The sequence below is a fragment of the Cyprinus carpio genome, chromosome B1, assembly GCF_018340385.1.
Source record: "Cyprinus carpio isolate SPL01 chromosome B1, ASM1834038v1, whole genome shotgun sequence".
Taxonomy (NCBI): Eukaryota; Metazoa; Chordata; class Actinopteri; order Cypriniformes; family Cyprinidae; genus Cyprinus; species Cyprinus carpio.
In genome coordinates this window covers 37,689,154-37,709,319 of record NC_056597.1, presented here as the reverse complement: position 1 = coordinate 37,709,319, position 20,166 = coordinate 37,689,154, and the positions used below count along the sequence as shown (strand labels likewise).

General features: G+C 37.6%; 3 protein-coding genes across 4 annotated transcripts in view; all 3 read right to left on the bottom strand.

The window, feature by feature from the left end:
* LOC122135992 (lipopolysaccharide-induced tumor necrosis factor-alpha factor homolog) overlaps positions 1 to 20,166 on the bottom strand; it is a 613,569-nt gene that overhangs the window by 296,764 nt on the left and 296,639 nt on the right. The gene's annotated exons all lie outside the window — the stretch shown is intronic.
* Positions 34 to 9,563, bottom strand: aftpha (aftiphilin a). 2 transcript variants are annotated; one of them, XM_019111357.2, is made up of 10 exons: positions 9,372 to 9,562; positions 5,132 to 6,685; positions 4,112 to 4,266; positions 3,877 to 4,003; positions 3,704 to 3,760; positions 3,450 to 3,572; positions 2,468 to 2,528; positions 2,081 to 2,164; positions 1,801 to 1,924; positions 34 to 1,614 (listed from the first exon to the last, which is right to left on the bottom strand). In XM_019111357.2, the coding sequence occupies exons 2-10, from the start codon at positions 6,647 to 6,649 to the stop codon at positions 1,455 to 1,457; spliced, it is 2,409 nt and encodes an 802-aa protein (XP_018966902.1). In that variant the 5' UTR covers positions 6,650 to 6,685; positions 9,372 to 9,562; the 3' UTR covers positions 34 to 1,454. The 2 variants fall into 2 exon arrangements, with proteins under 2 accessions (XP_018966902.1, XP_018966910.1); XM_019111365.2 differs by lacking the exon at positions 2,081 to 2,164 and having other exon boundaries at positions 9,372 to 9,563.
* lgalsla (lectin, galactoside-binding-like a) lies at positions 11,242 to 15,246 on the bottom strand. Its single transcript, XM_042717384.1, has 5 exons — positions 15,094 to 15,246; positions 14,345 to 14,398; positions 14,182 to 14,270; positions 13,910 to 14,072; positions 11,242 to 12,729 (listed from the first exon to the last, which is right to left on the bottom strand). The coding sequence occupies exons 1-5, from the start codon at positions 15,124 to 15,126 to the stop codon at positions 12,586 to 12,588; spliced, it is 483 nt and encodes a 160-aa protein (XP_042573318.1). The 5' UTR covers positions 15,127 to 15,246; the 3' UTR covers positions 11,242 to 12,585.

Here is a 20,166-nt window from a genome sequence, read left to right as displayed (position 1 = left end):
AACAGACATGAAAGAAGACACACAAAAACAGCATTTTCTCTTAAATTATTTTAATTTCTTGTGTACACTTAAAGAAAATTTACACACTTGTTTGTTTTTTAAAGAACCTGGGCATGCGCGATTGACCTCGGTACAGGCTCTTTAGAGATATCATTCATCTGTATGAGTTTTCCATAGGAATTTTCCCATAACAATTTTTACATGTTCCATAGTTTGACTGTACACAGTCCGAAGCCACAGTTAACTATGTAAGCAGTTCTTCTGTATATCTTTACAATGTGCAAAATCCTCCAGGAGACAGAATAAACAGTAACACAACTGAAGAAGGAAAAAAAGAACCAGGAGACAGAAAAAGCCAAAATGTGAGAAAACATGTTTCTGGCGAACATTTCCCATCATGCACTCCTGGAGTACAGGACCGCAGTGATGGCAGACATCCTCCAAAAGAGTCACTTAAGATTTATCAGAGTAAATAAAACGCAGATACAGACCAAAACACAATGATAACAGGTAAATGAGCAAAACGATACAGCAGATATTGGTCCCTTATTCTCAATACACATAAACATACACACATTTTATATATATATATATATATATATATATTTCAAGTTGGATCATTCATTCAACAATTCCTTCACTACAATACAGTCCAAAGCCAGTGTTTCAACTTACATTAAAAAAAATAATAAACAAAACAAGAACCGAAAAACATGAGCAGCTAATGCAGAGATGTGGTTTCTATAGTTGTTGAAGGACTCTGTCTGCGGTCTGTCAGTGTGGAAAGAGAGTTAATTTTTAAACTATTTGCACAACAAAATGATAAAGTGTTCACTAATGCCTGTGCGAAATCAAATAACCTAAAACCTACAAGTAATAACAATATTGATTGTAATGTAATAGCCAAAACGATTAAAAACTAAGGCCTTTGTTAAGCAAAATCGAAAGCAATTTTCACAGGCGGTTTGGTTTCAAGTCGATATAACTACGCATTTATAGATCTAAATACAAATCAGATCATTCACATCATCATTTGTGCCATTGAAGGACTTTTAAGCCAGTGTTTCATAAAAACAAACGACCTGAAAATAACAAAGTGCCTCTTTCTCCCTCATACAGACTATCTTAACTGTGAAGAATACTCGAAAGGAAATCATCCCTGATTATATACAGATTGGCTCTAATATAAACACAAACTCTTCTCCTACCCTTATCCTATAAATAAAATGATCTAGTTGTTTCTCCTCTAAACCGATCGATCATTAGTCGATTATCTCATCCACTCTCTCTAACATAGACAATGTTTTTGAACTTAAAAACACCCAGGAACATGACAAACAGGAGTTAGAAAACCAAAAAGGATGGAATTAAAATCATAACTGTCCATTTCGTGAAAAGCTGGAGAGCAATACACAGAGAAAGAGAGGTGAAATTGCAAGGAGGAGAGGACTGCATCAGTCGGGCGTGGGAGAGGGCGAGGAGGAGGAGGGGAGGAGAGGAGTCAGCGTGGAGGGGAACATGAGGACCTTAGCCTGCATGAACGACAGATCCGGCAGACCTGAGATCACTCGCAGAGCCTCTTCACTCAGATTCTCCTCCTTCTGCACAGGCTTTCTGAGGAGAGAGATCAGACCAAATATTGTATATAATTCTGTGTAAACCCATCAAAACTTTGACAGTTGGATCAAATAATGAGTCCATTCCTACAGAAAGCCTGCTGTTCTGAGCTCAGCATGAACTGTCGTGTGGCTCCTCCTGGTGGCCCAGCAACAGTACTGTGAATGTGAGAGGCTCACTGACCTGGTGGAGGTGCTGGTCTTCTCGACAGTCGACATGAGGCGAGCGAACGCATCCACAACTCTACTGCTGCCTCCGCTGACGTCCAGCTTCGCTTGGGTCAACTCGTACAGCTCCGGGTCCACGCCTGCACATGCACGTCAGCACACTTGTTATACACCAGCGAATGCACGCATGCAACAATGATCATTTGAATGGACGGTTAAAGATATAGATGCAAATAGAGCAGAAATCCAGAACACACAGACAGCTTTGGTGTTAAACTGGAAATGTTTCAGCAAACCTGGTATGGAGGTGGCCGTGCCGGAGGGCGACTCGTCCACAGGGCCGAAAAAATCGAGGTTGAGCAGAGAGGAGCCTCCACTCGCTTCGGAACGAGGGATGGTGAAAGACGAGAGAAAGGTTACGGACAGAGAGAAAGAGAACACAGGAAAGCACTCAGGTCTGGATTAGTGATGAAACTACTAGATATGAAAACTACCTGATTTCTTTAATCCAGAATCATGAAAACTACAAGAAACAAGAATACATGAGCATCCAACATAAATGTGGAGAACTGTTAATCAAGCGTTTAGTTTTCACGAAACGAGGCACGTTTCCATTATTTGGGAATGAGAAAAGCTTGTTTCTCAGCGATGTTCCTCCTCAAGAAATGATTGATCGGTCTTACCGTCCAGAGGGTTTGTAAGGCCACTGCTGCTCCAGTCAAACTGAACGGGAGGAAGAGACTCCTGACGACAGAAAAAAAAAAAGAGACCAGTTATCACATTTTACAAAGTAATGCAAAAAATAATAATTAAAAATAAGTTGTTAATTGTCTGTATGAAAAATTACGTTGTTCTTTTTTATGTGCAGGACTGTTTTATTTTTGCTCCCCACTTAGTTTGTCACAAAAGTATTTTAAACAAAACTATCATATAAGAAAGGTCTGTTATAAACTTTGGTAACTACTGATTTGGGATGCTTTGTCACAAAAGTATTGTAAAAAACCTTCCTATAAAAACGCTGTTCTAAAAGTAAAGTTTTGACATTTTCCGCATCAGTCTTACGTGAGTGATATCCTTCTCTCACAAAACGATTGTGCTTCAAATAATAGCCTAATTATCCATCACTTTGTCAGACTGGGATGTTAAATGACCATCGTAGGCTATTTACCTCCATCATTCTTATTTTTATTTTTTCTAATCATTATATATATATATAATATGAAATTTAATTTGCATAGATTATATGTGGTCTTGCTACAGTTAAAATTTTGACAAATAAAAAATGACAATTCACAATCCACAAAAGCATTCAAGCATTAATGGCAAATATTTAGATGCATCATATTTCAATCGTAGTTTTCATTTACATTTATAATAATCATTAACTGGCCTTTGGTAAATAAGTCAAATTTATATTTTATATTTTGCAATGATACAAGCAATCCAGCAGTTGAGATTTACTATGTAGTATATAATACGTGAGTATGTATACTTGTATATCCAAGAGCTTCGCCGTAATAGTTACATTTTTTAACAATATAAACAGTCAGGCAGATATTTGCTTTGCTTAATTCAGGTATACTGTATGTGTGCAATTAAGTTTATATAGAGAGGTGTGTAATATGTGTACTATTTTACCAGGTGAAGGTTACTGAAGATGCTCACCTGGGCGGTGTCAGGTGGACAGGTGTTCAGCTCCGTGGCAACTGAAGGAGATTGTGCGATTGAGGCGATCATTTCAGCGGCAGAGACGGGCTTCACCGGCTCTTTTGTGGGTTCCAGCATCCCCTGCAGACCAACAGTCGTCAAAGATGATTGATTAAACACATATGAGCTTCAGAGGACGTCTAAAATAAACCAGCGTCCATCATTCTCACAAACATACACACACAGCTCGCCTGCAGCTGGGCTTCACTCACCAGACTGGCAGCATACATTGGCACAATTACAGGCTGCTTTTTATGGCCCGTGAACAGCTGAGGAGAAGAGGAGAGAGAAAGTTAAAGAGAAATCAGTTACAATTTCACGGAGAACATAGCTTCTTATATACATGACTTGACCAAATCCTTTGTTTTCCCATAACCAAACGCACTATGTTTCTGGTGTCGATACCAAGCGAGCAGAGCAGTGCTTTATTGGTATGAGAGCCGCCCCACTGGTACCGGAGGCCATAGGCATTATGAACATCCTGCAGCTGCTGCCAAACGTCCCGCAGTGCCCTACAGAACCCGCAGGAGGAGACAGAGAGCGTTTCATTGACCACAGGACAATAAAGATGACTTAACTGAGGTAATTGGCCACCAGCAGCACTAAGCAAATAAACTCACCCATTGGTTGGCCCTCTGTCAGTGTCTTCCTGTTGTGATGTGTCAGGAGGTTTGAGGAAGGTGTCGAGCGTGGTCACCTGTTCCTCTGCCAGAGGGGCGACAACCAGCTCGAAACTGGCCTGGAAAATCTTCTCCAAACGGCTGACCAGTGCAGACTTTGTAAAACACAGAAAGAAAGAAGAAAATTGTGTTGCTCAGTAAAAAGTGTAGAATAGAGAGGGGATCAAAAGTATCACGGGTTCCATAAAAATATTCAGCAGCACAACTGTTTTCAACACTGATAATAAAATGTTTCCTGAGCAGTAAATCAGCATATTAGAGTGATTTATGAAAGATCATGTGACACTGAAGACTGGAGTAATGATGCTGAAAATTCAGCTTTGATCACAGAAATAAATTACATTTGTCCAAATAGAAAAAAGTATTTTTGATCAAATAAATGCAGCCTTGGGGTGAGCAGAAGCGACTTTTTAAAAAAAATATTATTACATATAATTTATTATAAAAAAAAAGAAATCTAAGTAGCTTTCTAATCTTTTTGTATTCTATCGGTTTTCTTTTCATTTATTATACAATTAACAAAAGCAAAAAAAGACCTCTAACACTAGCTTGCTCTATTCTTTTTCTATTCTGTTTTCTTTTTATTATATTATTTAAAAGCCCTTGCTATGTTTACTGCATTAAGCTAACTGAGACTTGTTATAGCACTTGTATATCATTGCTCTTTTGTTGATTTTGATTGCTTCCATTGTCCTCATTTGTAAGTCGCTTTGGATAAAAGCATCTGCTAAATGACTAAATGTAAATGTATTTATTACTGAAAGGTATTGGTAAAAAAAATAGACGTTATAAAGGCTCTGTAGACAGAGTAAACCATCCTGTCCAGGTTCATTCCTCAATCTGATTTGATTTCCTGTGCTATTTTTTCTGTTAGGACAACAAAATGAATAACAGAATGGGGAAGAGTAAAAACAGTAAATATAAACCATCAAACTAGTATTTTTAAGTAATCAGACCTACCATTGTACAACTTTTGTGCTCCTCCGCAGCAGTAGGGGGCGCCGTAACCGGTTGGCTATCCTGCCAATCATTTCTGTTTTTTTCTGTAGCCGCTGCATTCTGTTCCCGCCCAAACATTGCCCACGATTCCCCTTCATTCTGGCTCTGATCCGGCTCAGAGAAAGCCTGCCATCCTTCATTATCGCCTACCTGCGCAGAGCTAAAATCTGCGAAACTGTCACTTCCAGGAAAATCCGCAAACGTCGTTGCCTCCTCACCTGCCAAGTCTGTTTTACTAGGTTCTTTTGATGTGTCAAAATCGCCAAATTCATCATCTACGACCTCCACCGGGGGACTCGGGTCCGGCTCAGGCTGAGAGACCCCCTGCTGGTCAAAGTCAGCAAATCCAGTTGCGCTAAAAGAGCTGGCGTCTCCAAAGTCACCGAAATCTCCAAAATCCTCATCATCGTCCTCGGCCAGCTGGCTGTGGTCGGCCGGAGTGGCCGTCTCCTCCTGAAGCGGAGGCGAGGGTACGGATCCCGTCGTGCTAAAGTCGCCAAATTCTTCGAGCGCATCTGTCGATAGCGGCCGACCAAAAGAAGTCTCAGTTTCCGTCTCCGTTTCTAAAGTCTCATTCTCTGAGCCTTTCTCATCTGATTCTTTGCCACTAGACTTATCCCCAATAGAGTCGGGTGACACTGTGTTCTCATCGGTTTCGCTAAACGTGACACCATTAAGGGCTAGCGGTTGCACCGTGCTAACAACTTTAGTAGCATCAGCTTCTAGCTCCCTTCGATCTATATCCGACCCTTCACAGAAACCCCAGTCACCGTTGCTGAGACTTTCAGAGTTTTCCAAAAATAATCCAAACCCTGTGTTTCTCGAGTCCCTGCTATTGTCTTCTAAACTAGTTCCTCGCTCTTCAACACTATCGCTAGCATCATTCTGTGGCGGTATGCACCCTTGATTCGAATCGTCCCAGTCTGTCTCTGAAGGCTGGTTGTGTTCAGCATTTGAAAAGGCAGAGAAATCTGCAAAATCATCTGGACTGACATCAAATTCGTTGGTTTTGTGTGGTGTAGGCGGGCTTCCACCTTGGTCTAATGTCACAAACCCGTTCGTGAGCACTTCTGCGGTGCCATTGCAGTCAATGGCGTCACTGTCAGTCCGAGACCCTGGTGTGAACTCCAGGGATGCGATGTGAGCTTGGTGCTCGCTGAACTTTTTGAGTTCCTCTACACTAACCGTTCTGCCATTGGGCGTGGCGGTCTGGCCAGAGCCAGGCGTCACACCGTTAGCTTTCGTAGACCCTGTGGGTTGAGTGGACAGTCCCACGATCCTTCCATTGCTCAGCAGCTCCGGCGGCGAAGTGGCGTTCAAAGCCTGAGACTGGTTGAACGTGGTGGGCGTGTCGAACTCTGAGAAGCTGGTGCTGTTCGGGACGCCGGTGAAGTCGCTGAAATCGTCATCCTCATCCTCGATGCCATCCTCCATCGGGGGCGGAGAGGAGGAGTACATGCGTATCACGTCAGGCTCCATGGGGCCTTGAGCAGAAACACAGCCGAGAGCTGACACCTGCAATGCAATGCGCAGATTAGCATTCAGGAATATGACTTACATGTGAATATGAAGTACAAATGCAGGGTAATTTATTCTCAGGGCCTTTGATCTAATTTAAAAAGAGTTTTACTAGATTTGTTATTGTTCGAGAAAACTTTTTCTGGCAGAAGAAATACGATGCATGCACGATTAATCAAAATAAAAACAAAATTCAGTATGGATAGGTGCAATTATCAAATTGCAATCCAATTTAATGGAATACACATAGTGTTTCAGAGTAACGTGTAGCATTGTGTTCATTTACACAAGCAAAACATGATCTGGTCCACAGTAAATGCTAATCCACATCAAAATCTATGCTACTAATCTGAGTTTGTGTGGCATAGGATAACATGCCTTTGAAAATGCAACTTGCACCAATAATCTTCCCATTTTGTAATGAGAAGTGCCTATCAATATAAGAGCTTTAAAAAAGGCTGTTTTCCCCAATAATAAAAGCTATAGCTGTACTCTAAAGTAAAATTATTATATTTTTTTCTTAAATGCTACACTGAAATATTACTAAAGTAATAGTTATTGTTTACAATTATTAAAGTCATACTAATACATATATATATAGTCACAATTGTTTTTTAATCACATTTTTTAAATGATCAGAAAAATCACAGAGAGGTTTTTTAGAGAGGGAACACGATGAGACTGTTGGACAGCTATTAATATAATTAAAGTGTCAGGATGCCCTCAGGATTAGTCCAAAACCATAATTAGATTTCATGTGAAATGCAAAAAGTCGTTTGGAAATGATTTCTGACACAGCAACAGAAAAAAAACAAAACCACAACTCCTCAAATTCTAAACTCAACAATCACAACAGCAAGAAGACCATGCATAATCACCAAACCACCAATTCTTCCTCTTTAATGAACTTAAGCCTCGTTTTTGTACATCAGCATCATCCTGCGTCTAATTACTGGTGTTTGCAAAGACAAGCAACACTTTTGCTACAGCTCTGCATACGTGTTAATGCTTTAAGCCCTAAATAACTTACAAGTGAGTAAATCATCACACACTGCTTGTGCTTCAGTACATCAAGCCGTTTTTAGGACACAACATCAGTAAATCTTCTTAATCTTGACATGCATGAATAAGATGCATGCTTATGTTCTTTATACAAACCACTGATCACCATTGTAACTCCGCTAAGCAAGTGCCCTCTGTAGGCAGCACTCATTATGATAGTGCTCAAGGGCCTATTTACAGGAACAGGTTCCCGTTGTCTAACTCAAATCAAATCAATAAGAGTAAAAACCAGACAGACCGTCTTTAAATCAGACACTAATTAAGTGCTAATGGGAGAAGTGGTGACTTGAGTGGAGCAGAGAAACCAGATCATTCTGGAAAATCCACGTCACTCAATGCAATAATTTACAAAGGAAGCAAACCAAATAAAACAGGGCTTTTAAATGGCCTTGTATCGCGCTGGGAGCTTCGTCAGTGCTGTTTGCTCAAAGGTGCTTCAAACAATGATGGAGTGACACTTGTGAAAACAGCAAGATCTCTGCCAAACCTCAGTTTACATTCACACCACTTAAGTGACCTCCGTCTTAAGGACATCTTATAGAGGAGAAAAATAAATTAATGTATCAGAAAGCTCAACAGATTTCCAAATGAATTATTTACTCCTCTGATTTATATTATTGTAAATTAATTTAAGATACATCACGCCATAAACTTCATAGTGCTTATGCTTCATAGATTTACTCAACTTTCCTGTAAGGATAAAACCTTTTGCAAATAACTGATATTAATAATCGTAACTGCGTATTCATTTTATTATTATTATGAAAATTATACTTTTAAAAACAGGAAGATTAAAACAGGAACAGAAAGTAAATTGTCTATAATCTAGCACAAATACAAAACAATTTTACTATCAGAAAGCAACAACAACTGTCCAACTTAATTATTTTACTCCTTTAGTTTATATTTTTGCGAAATTCCCGTGCATTTATCAGATTGACAGTGATGCTCTTATTTTCTTATAATGACACACTACATCTATAAATATCTATAATTAGGCTGTAACTGTATATTCATATTACACATATCAAGACTTAAATGTAGTAATATAACGATTATTAATAATATAGTTTCTAAATGACAGTATTTAAGTGCATAGGACACACTTTAGGAGTAAAGTTATTAAATCAATCCATCACAGCTGTTCAGAAACACCAGGCCTTCAGCACATAAACTGATCAAACTAACGTTACTCTTCACAACCTGATGAGGAGATTAGTTTAGCATAAACTATGCTTATCCTAGATTAAATCTGGGTTAAACTGAATTACTGACATTTATACTTTTGGACGGAATCAAAGCGGTTTTGTAGATGTTTACCTTACGGCTAGCAGTTAGCCGTTAGCCTGATCACAGCAGTGCAATTACACCCGACAGCATGAAACACGGTGTTTAAATCAGTCAAAACGAGCGGCTTCTGTCTAACAATGACATTAAGTTTCCGTAAGAGTCGTGTTATTGTTCCACAAGTGATTCAGAAGAGCAGACTCGGTCTGTTAGCATACAAGCTCAGTGGAGCATCCGAACCCATTGATTAACACAGGCGATGCTAGCAGGCTAACACTAACTGTATTCTCGCGCTAACGGCTAGCTGTCACGCAGCTGTCAGTCATCTTCTTACCTCACGAGACCGGGGTGAAGCGTCCCATCCTCACGAGCGCATCCCGCGCACCGGCGTCACGGGAGATCCGCTCAGATCCCTCTCTTTCTGTCTCTGTCTGTGTGTGAGAGTGTGAGCTGTGGATCCTGCTCTTTTTCCGAGTATTACCCAGCATGCACCACGCGCTGGTGTGGCACTGCTGGACTCGCGTGTTGATTGGCTGAGGCCGGTTTGGGAGGAATCAACTAAACCCAGCAAATATGAGCATCCTCATATAAGCAAAAAAGGCTATTTATAAAGACACAGTTTCTACTCTGAACAAATAATATTATAATTCTGTGTCAAATATTATTTGTTTTTTTTTTCTCATTATAGTACTATTCTATGTTTATTTGTTAATTTAATGTCATTATTTAATATATTTTAATTAATAATAATTAATTTATTTAGTTTAGTAAGTTATTAAGTAATTTCTGTTTTAATTCATATTGAATGTATTTGCTGTCAAATGTTAATCGCGATAAATCGCATCCAAAATAAAAGTTTTTTGTTTACATAATATATGTGTATGTGCCGTGTATATTTATTATGTATATATAAATACACACACATGCATGTACATATTTAAGGAAAATATGTAATATTTATATATTAAATATATTTATATATAATATACATTAAATTACTATAAATATATACATGCAAATATATGTAAATATTTTCAAAATCTGTACTGTATTTGTGTGTGTTCATATACTTAATAAGTATACATAGTACACACACACATATTATGTAAACAAAAACTTCTATTTTGGATGCGTTTAATTGTTTGACAGCACTAATTTATTTATATCATACTTAATTTTTTTATTTTTTTTTTACACTGCCTAGCCTAAAGACCCAATTCATACAGTAAAAAGAAAACATTATAAATATGTGTAAAATACCTATGAAAAAATATACAAAAATACAATCTGTGAAATATTGAGTCTCTGTTACATTACATTAAAAAGTTTTTTTGTTTTTCCTACTCAGCATAGTGCTTTACTGCTCTATGTATTGTTTATTTGTTTATTTTAATGTAATTTTTTTACATCGATTTATTTTATTCTCATTTTATTCAACCATTTATTATTTACATTAATCTGTTTATTTATTAATCTACTTTTAAAAATTGTTTTAATCATTTAAAAAAAAATTACCTTTTTTACACTGCTTTGTCTAAAGACCCAATTTACACTGTAAAAATTAATATTATAAAATATTATAACAAAATATAATTAGAAAAATATTGAGTCCCCTTTTTTCTACTCACTAAAGAACTGTATTTTTATATGTATGTATATATATATTTATATCGTTTATTTATTATCTATTATCTATCTATTGTTTAGCATATCTATCTCTTTCTTATTATTATTATTATTTATTTATTTTGTCAATTTTTATTTTAATCAAGTTTTTTCTATGTTTTTTGCTTACCGGCCCAAATCAAGCAGTCTTAGCAAGTACCACGGCATAATACAGTCACTATAACATACTGCAGGACAACTAAGGAACAGCTCTATTATAATAGACATAATCATCAGGAAGCAGAGCAGAGATAAGAAAGCCAACAGGAAAACCGAAGGCAGGAGTTTAACAGCACAATGTGCCGGAAGACTCTTCCATGAACACTAAAATTAAACTCTCCAGAATGGATGAAGATGTTAAGTAACATGAGTGCAGCACACCAGTCATTTGCACGTTTGAAATATCTTTCTGTAAACACCAAATACTCCGTGCACCTCAAGATCACTGTGTTTTCTACAAGCACCTGGTTTATACAAATGATCTACAATATTACTCAATAGTGCGTCCTGCCCTGCTACAATCATCACTGACAATGCAATTTCATTAATTAGAAGCCTTTATTAATTAGAAACAATGTGTGTACAATCAAGAAGAGGTTGACGTGACACACCTTGTTTAAAGACAATAAATACACAGAAAGCACTGGAATGCAACGATTTTCTCCCTGATTTTCTGCTGGTCTCAAGTAACCAAAGCACCTAAATGAAGTTCACATCATCAGTGGCTCATCACGCCGTCTCGTAAACACAGTATGTTTAAGTGCTTGTCAATGGAAAGATCACTATTGCTGTAAGACAGATGCAACTCTCAGATCACCCTTTTTATGTTCTTTACACATGTTTAGGAAATAAACAATCCTCTCTGGGGTTTCCACTGGAGTACATTAGCTGGAGAGTTACACATTCAGGCAGTACGTTCATATATCGCTATTCACTGAAGCTGTAGATTGTTAAACGCTGTTGTTAGATGCAACATTCATCTTACATTTCTTCATTTCTGTCATCTCCACTTTAATGCCATAAAGTCAACATGGAATGCAAACAGACCCTTTTTACTTTCTCAATGCATGCTCTTGGTCTTGTATTTAATATTATTTTTTAATACATGTTTAATATTTTGTAATTCACCTCTGAAATTCACTTAATAGTGCACTGCACATTTCTGTAGTTCAAAACAAGTGGCATTTTAGCACTGAAGTCCAGAGCTGGTTTTCTGAAGGGTTTTTGGGTGCAATTCCTGAAATAAGCTCTTTGGTGAACACAAGCTCACAATATTTTTACATTTTATCACAATTGCTAACAAGTGAATACATTTAACCACAGAGGTTAAACTCACTACTCACTAGTCGCTTTCACAGCCTCATTGTGCTTATAATCGTGCTCGTGCAAACTATTTGAACGTTCAGCGAAAACGTTTTTAAATAAGCTGATGGTGATGTTGAAGTTACATGATCTTGTTGTAGTTTGTTTACATTTCGTTTTTTACGTTTGGTGATTATGTTCAGTATTCAAAATTGATTGTGAAGATTAACAAAATGAGTGAAAGATCTTGGTCACAGAGCTTTTTTCCTGCAAAAATCCAAAAGCCAATGGAAAATCCTATTGAGTCCAGAAGGATGCGAACTTATGGGTTGAACTACAAAAATACATCAAAATCAAATCCAACCCTATTTGAAAATCTTGTTGCACTCAGAAAAACGAACTAAATTGGATGCGAATGGCATTTCATGTTGACTTCTGCTAAAATGCTACTTGTGATGCTCATAAAAATAAATGTCTCCTTATAGCTCAAAATGCATCAATTCATCAGTTCTAGATGATTCTGGAGCATCCTTCGGCATGACAGACAGTCTTTAGTGCTCAGAACGGACACGCAGCAGACGTCAGTTGAGCTTGGTGATGGTCAGACTGCCGCTGATCTGGATGCTGTCGATGGCTGTCAGCGGCGTCACGCGGTGGTAGAAGTCAAAGAGCTGATGGCCGTCCACAAGCACACGGAAGCGCGGGTGATCGCAATGAATCTCAAGCTGAACACACAACAAGAGAGAAAACTAACACCATTATAGACGTCAATTACAGCTTCAAATTGCATGTTCATGTTCCTGCTGTTTTGTAAAGACCATGAGAGTTTCATGCAATGAACAGTTATTTAGACTATTTTGTTTTTTGTATATTCATCAGTCACTCTATATATTTACATTTATGCAATAGGCATACATGTAAATATATAAATAAATAAAACGTCCCTCTTCGGCTTGTGCTTCACTTGTCTATTTGCTCTGAAAACTTTACTTATTTTTATAAAGTAAACATGAGAATAACTTTTATATTGTTATTGCCAACACTTACTGGGCTGAAGCAACTTAGGTTTAGGTGTACTTGATTATCCAGAAATTTATATATATTATTTTTAAAACTAGCATTACATTTGATCATCAGGCTTTGAGGAAGGTTTATTCATTCATCTCTCAATCAACAATGTAATGCATTGCGTTATATGTTTTGAAACTCCAGAGCTTTGGTCATAAAACTAAGCATTTAAATATCATCTTACTAAGACACATATATAGATATATATATAGAGTGTATATATTTATATAATGTTTTTTGTATCTACTATACTGTTATAAAGTTCTCATTGATTTACATTACAAACTATCAGACTTTTATCTTATAAACAGGAAATGCACCAAATTGCACACGTTTCCTTAGTTCGTGCTTCTTTGGGCCTCGTTCCTTCATATTCACACTATATCATACTATATGAGCCACAGAAGCCTGATGTATCAAATACAATATTCAATAAAAAACACAAATGCAAACTTTTAAATATTCCATTTAACAAAATATATATAAATATTTTTCAGTCACACTTTATTTTAAGGTCCAATTCTCTCTATTAACAAAACATTAACCAGGGATGTAGAATATGATCATGCAGAATATGTGCTGTATAATACTAATAAACATCAAATATATTAATAATAGGCATGCTAACAAGCAACTAGTTAATAGTGAGAATTGGTCCCTATTCTAAATTGTTACCACTTTTTCGGACTATTATTTCATATGTTTATGGGGTTAACAAGCCTTCAATAACACCAATAACTCAACTATTAAAAAGACAGCCAATCGTTCAGTTTTGCAAATATGTATCCCTACACAAAACATGAGGTCATTGTGTTGAATTCAGAAGATGACACTGACCCTGAAAGGCTGCTCTGCGATGAAGGGGAAGTAGGGTATTGACCTCTCCTCCTCGCCCCAGCTGTCAGAAACACAGGCGTTTCGCAAAATCTCCCGGTCTTCGAACCGCACGCACATATCCAGAGCAACGTCCCCGCAGCCGCACGTCAGACTGATGTCAAAACTGCCCCAGAGAGAGAGAGCAGGAACATTCAACACAGCTGTGTCTCTCAGGGTGTGTCCAGCACGTGTGTGAGCACTTGTGAGTGTGTCTGTGTGTTTACACAAGCTACCTGTCCGGATCTGCATTCACGACGCCCATGATTGTGATTTTCTTCCCCGGTCTCATTGCACCCCGGATGCCGCCACAGAAGGGCACGGCCTGTCAAACACAGCACAGCGACGTGACAACACAGCATGAACATATAAACAAAACCACATCTGTCAGGTCATTACCAGTTTCTGTTGCTCATCTTTTTGCAGCTCTGAACTGCTCAGATCGCTGGTTCTCTGTGGTGGACAAAGCACAAGCAGGAAGTTAAGCGGTGGCCGTTTGTGCAAAAAACATGCAAATTACACGTACAGATACACAGCACTGAACAGGTGGAAACACTGATTCACTAAGTGAACATACAAATGCACAATATCCAAACTGCTTTCTTTTACACACAATGAAAGTGAATGGAGACTGGAGCTGTCAAGCCCCCAGAGAACAAAAGGCACCATAGAAATATTCTTAAAAACCACATAATAATTATATTCCAAGTATTCTGAATCTAAATCATTGCTTATTGAAAATCGCTGCTCTCAAATCTCTATGCCCTTCTGCATATTTAAAGTTGTCAGGTAAATATAAAAACATACTAGAACCAATGACATTTGAAATAACTGTAAACAAACTGTTTATGTGCCGAATTTGTTCTTCACACAAAACTAGTGTGTTGCTTCATAAGACAATATAGCGCACAAGTCGTATGCACTTCTTTTTTGGAATTTGACTGCTCCAGTCCCCGTTCACTTACATTGTTAACAAAGTGTTAACGTTCTGCTAAACATGTTTGGAAGGACACGAGGGTAAGTAAATGATGACTATTATTTTAATGTGTGCTGTTCCTTTAAAACATCAGTGCGTGCGAATTCTCTAGTCTGGTTCTCGCTGCTGACAAACTTGTTTCCGCGGCACTCTTCATTATGAAAATACTCACAAGTTCGTGTCGGACTGCGCTCAACTCCGCCATGTCCCACGCAGATCCACCAGTGAAAGCCCGAGCGCTCGGGCTCGGTTCGGGATCCAGGACACTGTCTCCAGCAGAAAGAAGCGTCTGTCCAATCAGCGCGCGCCCAGCAGGGTTTGCATTCTGACGTGGGCATGATGTTAATCCGAGCGCTTGTCCTAAAACTTAATCAGCTCTAATGACTTCAGTCTGTGTTTATACCCCCCTGGGGACTGAGAAGGAAAAGTGTTTTTTGGATTATTATTATTTTTTACGTCATTATAGTGTGTGGAGCACATGACTTTTTATAATATAAAGTCAAATATAATATTCTAACAAATTCTTGCAAACTCAGCACCTGTTCAAAAACTCACTGAAAAGCTCATAAAATGTTAGTTTACAAGACATAATTTGCAAATCAAAGTATAGTGATGCAGTGTATGAAAAAAGGATTGACCACCATCAGAACTAAAAGTAACAACATTTGTTTTTTTTAATATGTGCACCATGGCGCATTGAACAAAATAACGTTTTTGATCTAACATTTTTTTAAAACCATTAGGCTATTTAAAACCAGATAACATTACACGAGCGTTCTATTCACGTGAATGAAAGAATGTTCGTTAGCCAAAGTTCTGAGAACATTCCCGGGGAACACTGTGAAGTACCATGTGGCAAGCAAACGCACTGAAAAGAGAAAAAAAAATCAAAAATGAAATCTCTTTATATTATATGAAACATCATATTTTGTATGCAATTAAAAGTCATAAATCTGAATTTTAACTAAAATGAATCTCATAAGATTCTTCCACGACCAAATTGAGCTTTGCTGTCAGAATCATTAAATTTAGCCAAATGGCCAATGACTTTTATTTCTCATTGGGATTTCTTATTGGGAAGTTTTAGGAAAAGCTGTGAAAGAGCAGCTTCTGAGCAATCACTGTTTGATGTGTTATAAACATGTAATATCTCATGATACATGAATACAGCAGATTCCATATTAGTGAAATGATGAGATATAAATAATGTGAATTCAAACCACTGGTAATTCCAGCCTACAGTTGCGTAAGAGTGAAATGTGTTAACATAAACTCATTTCAAGCTCGAGGATATGGAAGGAAAGGATTTGCAGACAGACAGACGTTCGTTCCACTGAGCTGTAAAACATTCCGCTCTGGAACTCATTTATGTCGAGGGAGGACCTTGGACTGAACGAAGTGGCATTTCACGGCTCCTGTCTGAATAAAGATGAAGGCAGCACAACAGACACATGTGTTGTGTTGTGAGTGTATATACAGCAGGTGGCGATATAGAGCAATACTTTAGATTCTGCCTTTACCTGAATACTACTGAAACACCTCATCTATCTATCTATCTATCTATCTATCCTACCTACCTACCTACCTACCTACCTACCTACCAACTAATCTATCTATCTATCTATCTATCTGTCTGTCTGTCTGTCTGTCTGTCTGTCTGTCTGTCTATCTATCTATCTATCCATCCATCCATCCATCTATCATCCATCCATCCATCCATCCATCCATCCATCCATCCATCCATCTATCTATCTATCTATCTATCTATCTATCTATCTATCTATCTATCTATCTATCTATCTATCTATCTATCTATCTGTTCAACAGTCTGTCTAACAATCTGTCATTTTTCTGTATAAAAATAGTAAATAAAACATATTATTACAACCACCAAGTACAGGATGTTCTCTCAGCTTGACCTACAGTGTAACATCAACCAGAATTTATCTCAGATACATCTGATCTCCAAACATCTCCTCGTTGCATTTGTTCCCAACAACCTGTTGCCTCATTCAAGTTTAAAAGCGTGGCAGTTTTAGTTGAATCCTTTGTGAAGAGCTGTAAGCGAATCATAAAGCTCTGCTGTGTCATTGTTGATTGTTCTGTGTCTATGGTGCACGACTGGTTTGAGATCCACAGACTCAATAAGACTGCATGTTAACAACAACAAACTAATGTGTTACACAGACAAAGACTTCTAACGCAATATCTCTCTTTTCTATCTCCTACGCCAGGCTATAACACACACTCACTCACACTCACACACTCAGACATCAAGACTCCAGCCAAGCAGTCCTTTTGTTTCCCTCTCCAGTCCAAGTTCAGGGTATTTAAAACACGGTGTAAACACAATCATACTCATGGCAACTGTCTCCATGACAGCATGACAACAAGCCCTTGGCAGCTGTGGTAATTTAATATTTGCCTTGCGTTAGCATAACATTTTCATTATGTAAGGCCGTGGCAGAGAGGCGGCGCGTACCCATTGAAGTTCAGAGCAGTCGGCGCAGGACGGTTGCTATGTTGCTGTGTGTTGAGTCGCGGCAACAAACCCATTCTGAAGTACTTCCTTTAGAGAGGAACATCTGGTGAAAAAAATTTCCCCGGGGCGTAATGTGCTCTGAGAGGGCGAGAGAAAGAGAGGTGGGCTGAGCAGACAGACAGACGGTCAGACAGACAGATATGACATAGAACAGATGCAGATTAGTGCCTGTGCCAGGCTCATGGCTTTGCCTACGGCAGACGGATGAGGGGAGTGTTTTAATGCTGTGTTGGAATGTTGGAATCTGACTCACTTTACAGGGTAATTTGGGGATTGCTTATTCTGAAGAGAGACTAAAGGTTAAACTGTGTGAGTAAACGCATGGCTTTCCCTGTTTGTGTTTGTGTGGACTACACCCATGACTACACCTGTGTCGATTCAACACACCACATCGACACCCTGTCACTGCATGACAAACACTCGCTTAGTCAAACAAATTAATGGGTTGCCGCCGGACAACAATGATGTCACCCTGGGATTTTATATTCCCACATTTTAAGAACTGCTCTATTCTATTATTTTCTTTTCTATTCTGTATTGCTATTTTTTAATCTAGTCTGTTACACTTTTTATTATATCTTACGCTGTTATATGCCACATTCTATTCTGTTCTAATCTAGTCTGTTTCTTCTGAGTCTAATTTCTATTCTATTCTATTCTATTCTATTCTATTCTATTCTATTCTTTTCCAGTCAAGTCTAGTCCAGTCCAATCTAGTCTAGTCTAGTCTAGTCTAGTCTGTTTCTTCTAATCAAGTCTAATTTACATTCTATTTTATTCTATAATTTTATGGCATATTATGCTACAATCTATTATATTTTATGCTATTATATGCCACATTCTATTCTATTCTATTTTATTCTGTTCTGTTCTGTTCCTTTCTTGTCTATTCTATTCTAGTCTAGTCTAGTCTAGTCTAGTCTAGTCTGTTTCTTCTAATCAAGTCTAATTTCTGTTCTATTATGCCATATTATGCTATCACCTATTACTATACTATTATATGTCACATTCTATTCTATTCTATTCTATTCTATTCTATTCTATTTTATTCTATTCTGTTCTATTCTATTCTATTCTGTTCTGTTCTGTTCTGTTATACTACTGTTTTTTATTTCTTATGCCAATAAATGCAACATTCCCTGCCCTTCCCTTTACATTCTATTCTATTCTATTCTATTCTATTCTATTCTATTCTATTCTATTCTGTTCTGTTCTGTTCTGTTATACTACTGTTTTTTATTTCTTATGCCAATAAATGCAACATTCCCTGTTCTTCCCTTTACATTCTATTCTATTCTATTCTATTCTATTCTGTTCTGTTCTGTTCTGTTATACTACTGTTTTTTTATTTCTTAAGCCAATAAATGCAACATTACCTGCCCTTCCCTTTACAATCTATTCTATTCTGTTCTATTCTATTCTATTCTACTCTACTCTATTCTTTTCTATTCTATTCTATTCTATTCTGTTCTGTTCTGTTCTGTTCTGTTATACTACTGTTTTTTAATTCTTATGACAATAAATGCAACATTCCCTGCCCTTCCCTTTACATTCTATTCTGTTCTGTTCTGTTCTGTTATACTACTGTTTTTTATTTCTTATTTTATGAAATGCCGATTCCCTTTCTATTCTATTCTATTCTATTCTATTCTATTCTATTCTATTCTATTCTATTCTATTCTATTCTATTCCAGTGCATTCACATTTTAGTACATTATAGCATTGTTCTTTTGAGTTGTTATTCTATATTCCATTCTATTCTGTACTGTTAATTTAAATGTTAAAGGTGTGACATTGAAAGAAAAAACCTAGTATAATGTTGTTTATGCAATAGTATTATTATTATTATTCATGAAGGCCACTAACAACACATTTTTGTGGTTATAACATCTACAAATCCAAAAGTAAAGGGGTGACTAATGGGCGGACTTCATTATCCATAATCCCTCGCGGTGCGCTCTGTGACGTCAGCTCTCGCGCTTCGTAGACAGACGCGGAGTTATTCTGGAGAGCTGTCAGTGCACGGAGACTGCTGGGGACATCCTGCCTCACTCCTTACGTGATTATTTTTAGCATTTTATCCGACATACAGAACTACTGTTCTCACTTATTTCCGACAACTCCTGAGTCTGTCCACCTGGAGTTTCTTTAGTTTGGCGCATATCTGAGAAGAGGTAAGCTTCCTTTAGTGAATGGAAATTTAAAACACTGTAAGTCAGCCCGGGCACATTTAATTTTGTTTTAAATCTATTATGCAAACGTTTGCAAGAAGTTTGCAAAATGCATCTGAACTCCAAAGAAATTAATTAACCAAACCAAAAGAAATTTTAAAACTTTTGTTAGTCTACGAAATAAATAATTCTCTAGCCTATATGTGCTGAATGAAATTAACCTGTAAATTAAATGAAAAATTGGTTTCAGAGAGTTCAGCATATATTCTCATATTTAGATCTAGTGTCTGCTTTATTTGTTTCTACGTCTTGTTTATTAATTTCTATATATGCAGGTGTTTTACACTGTTTCTTTGTTGTGAGAAGGTATGCTTTGGTTGTCGTTAAACAGTCACTGATTGATCAGCAACGTTGACTGACTGACTGACAGCTGTCAGCATATTTGTTATGATAGTCTGAGATTGTCAGCGTTAATATCTGCTCAGGATGTTCTCAGCTTTGAATTCTCAGCTATGAGCTGTTGCTCTGGTCC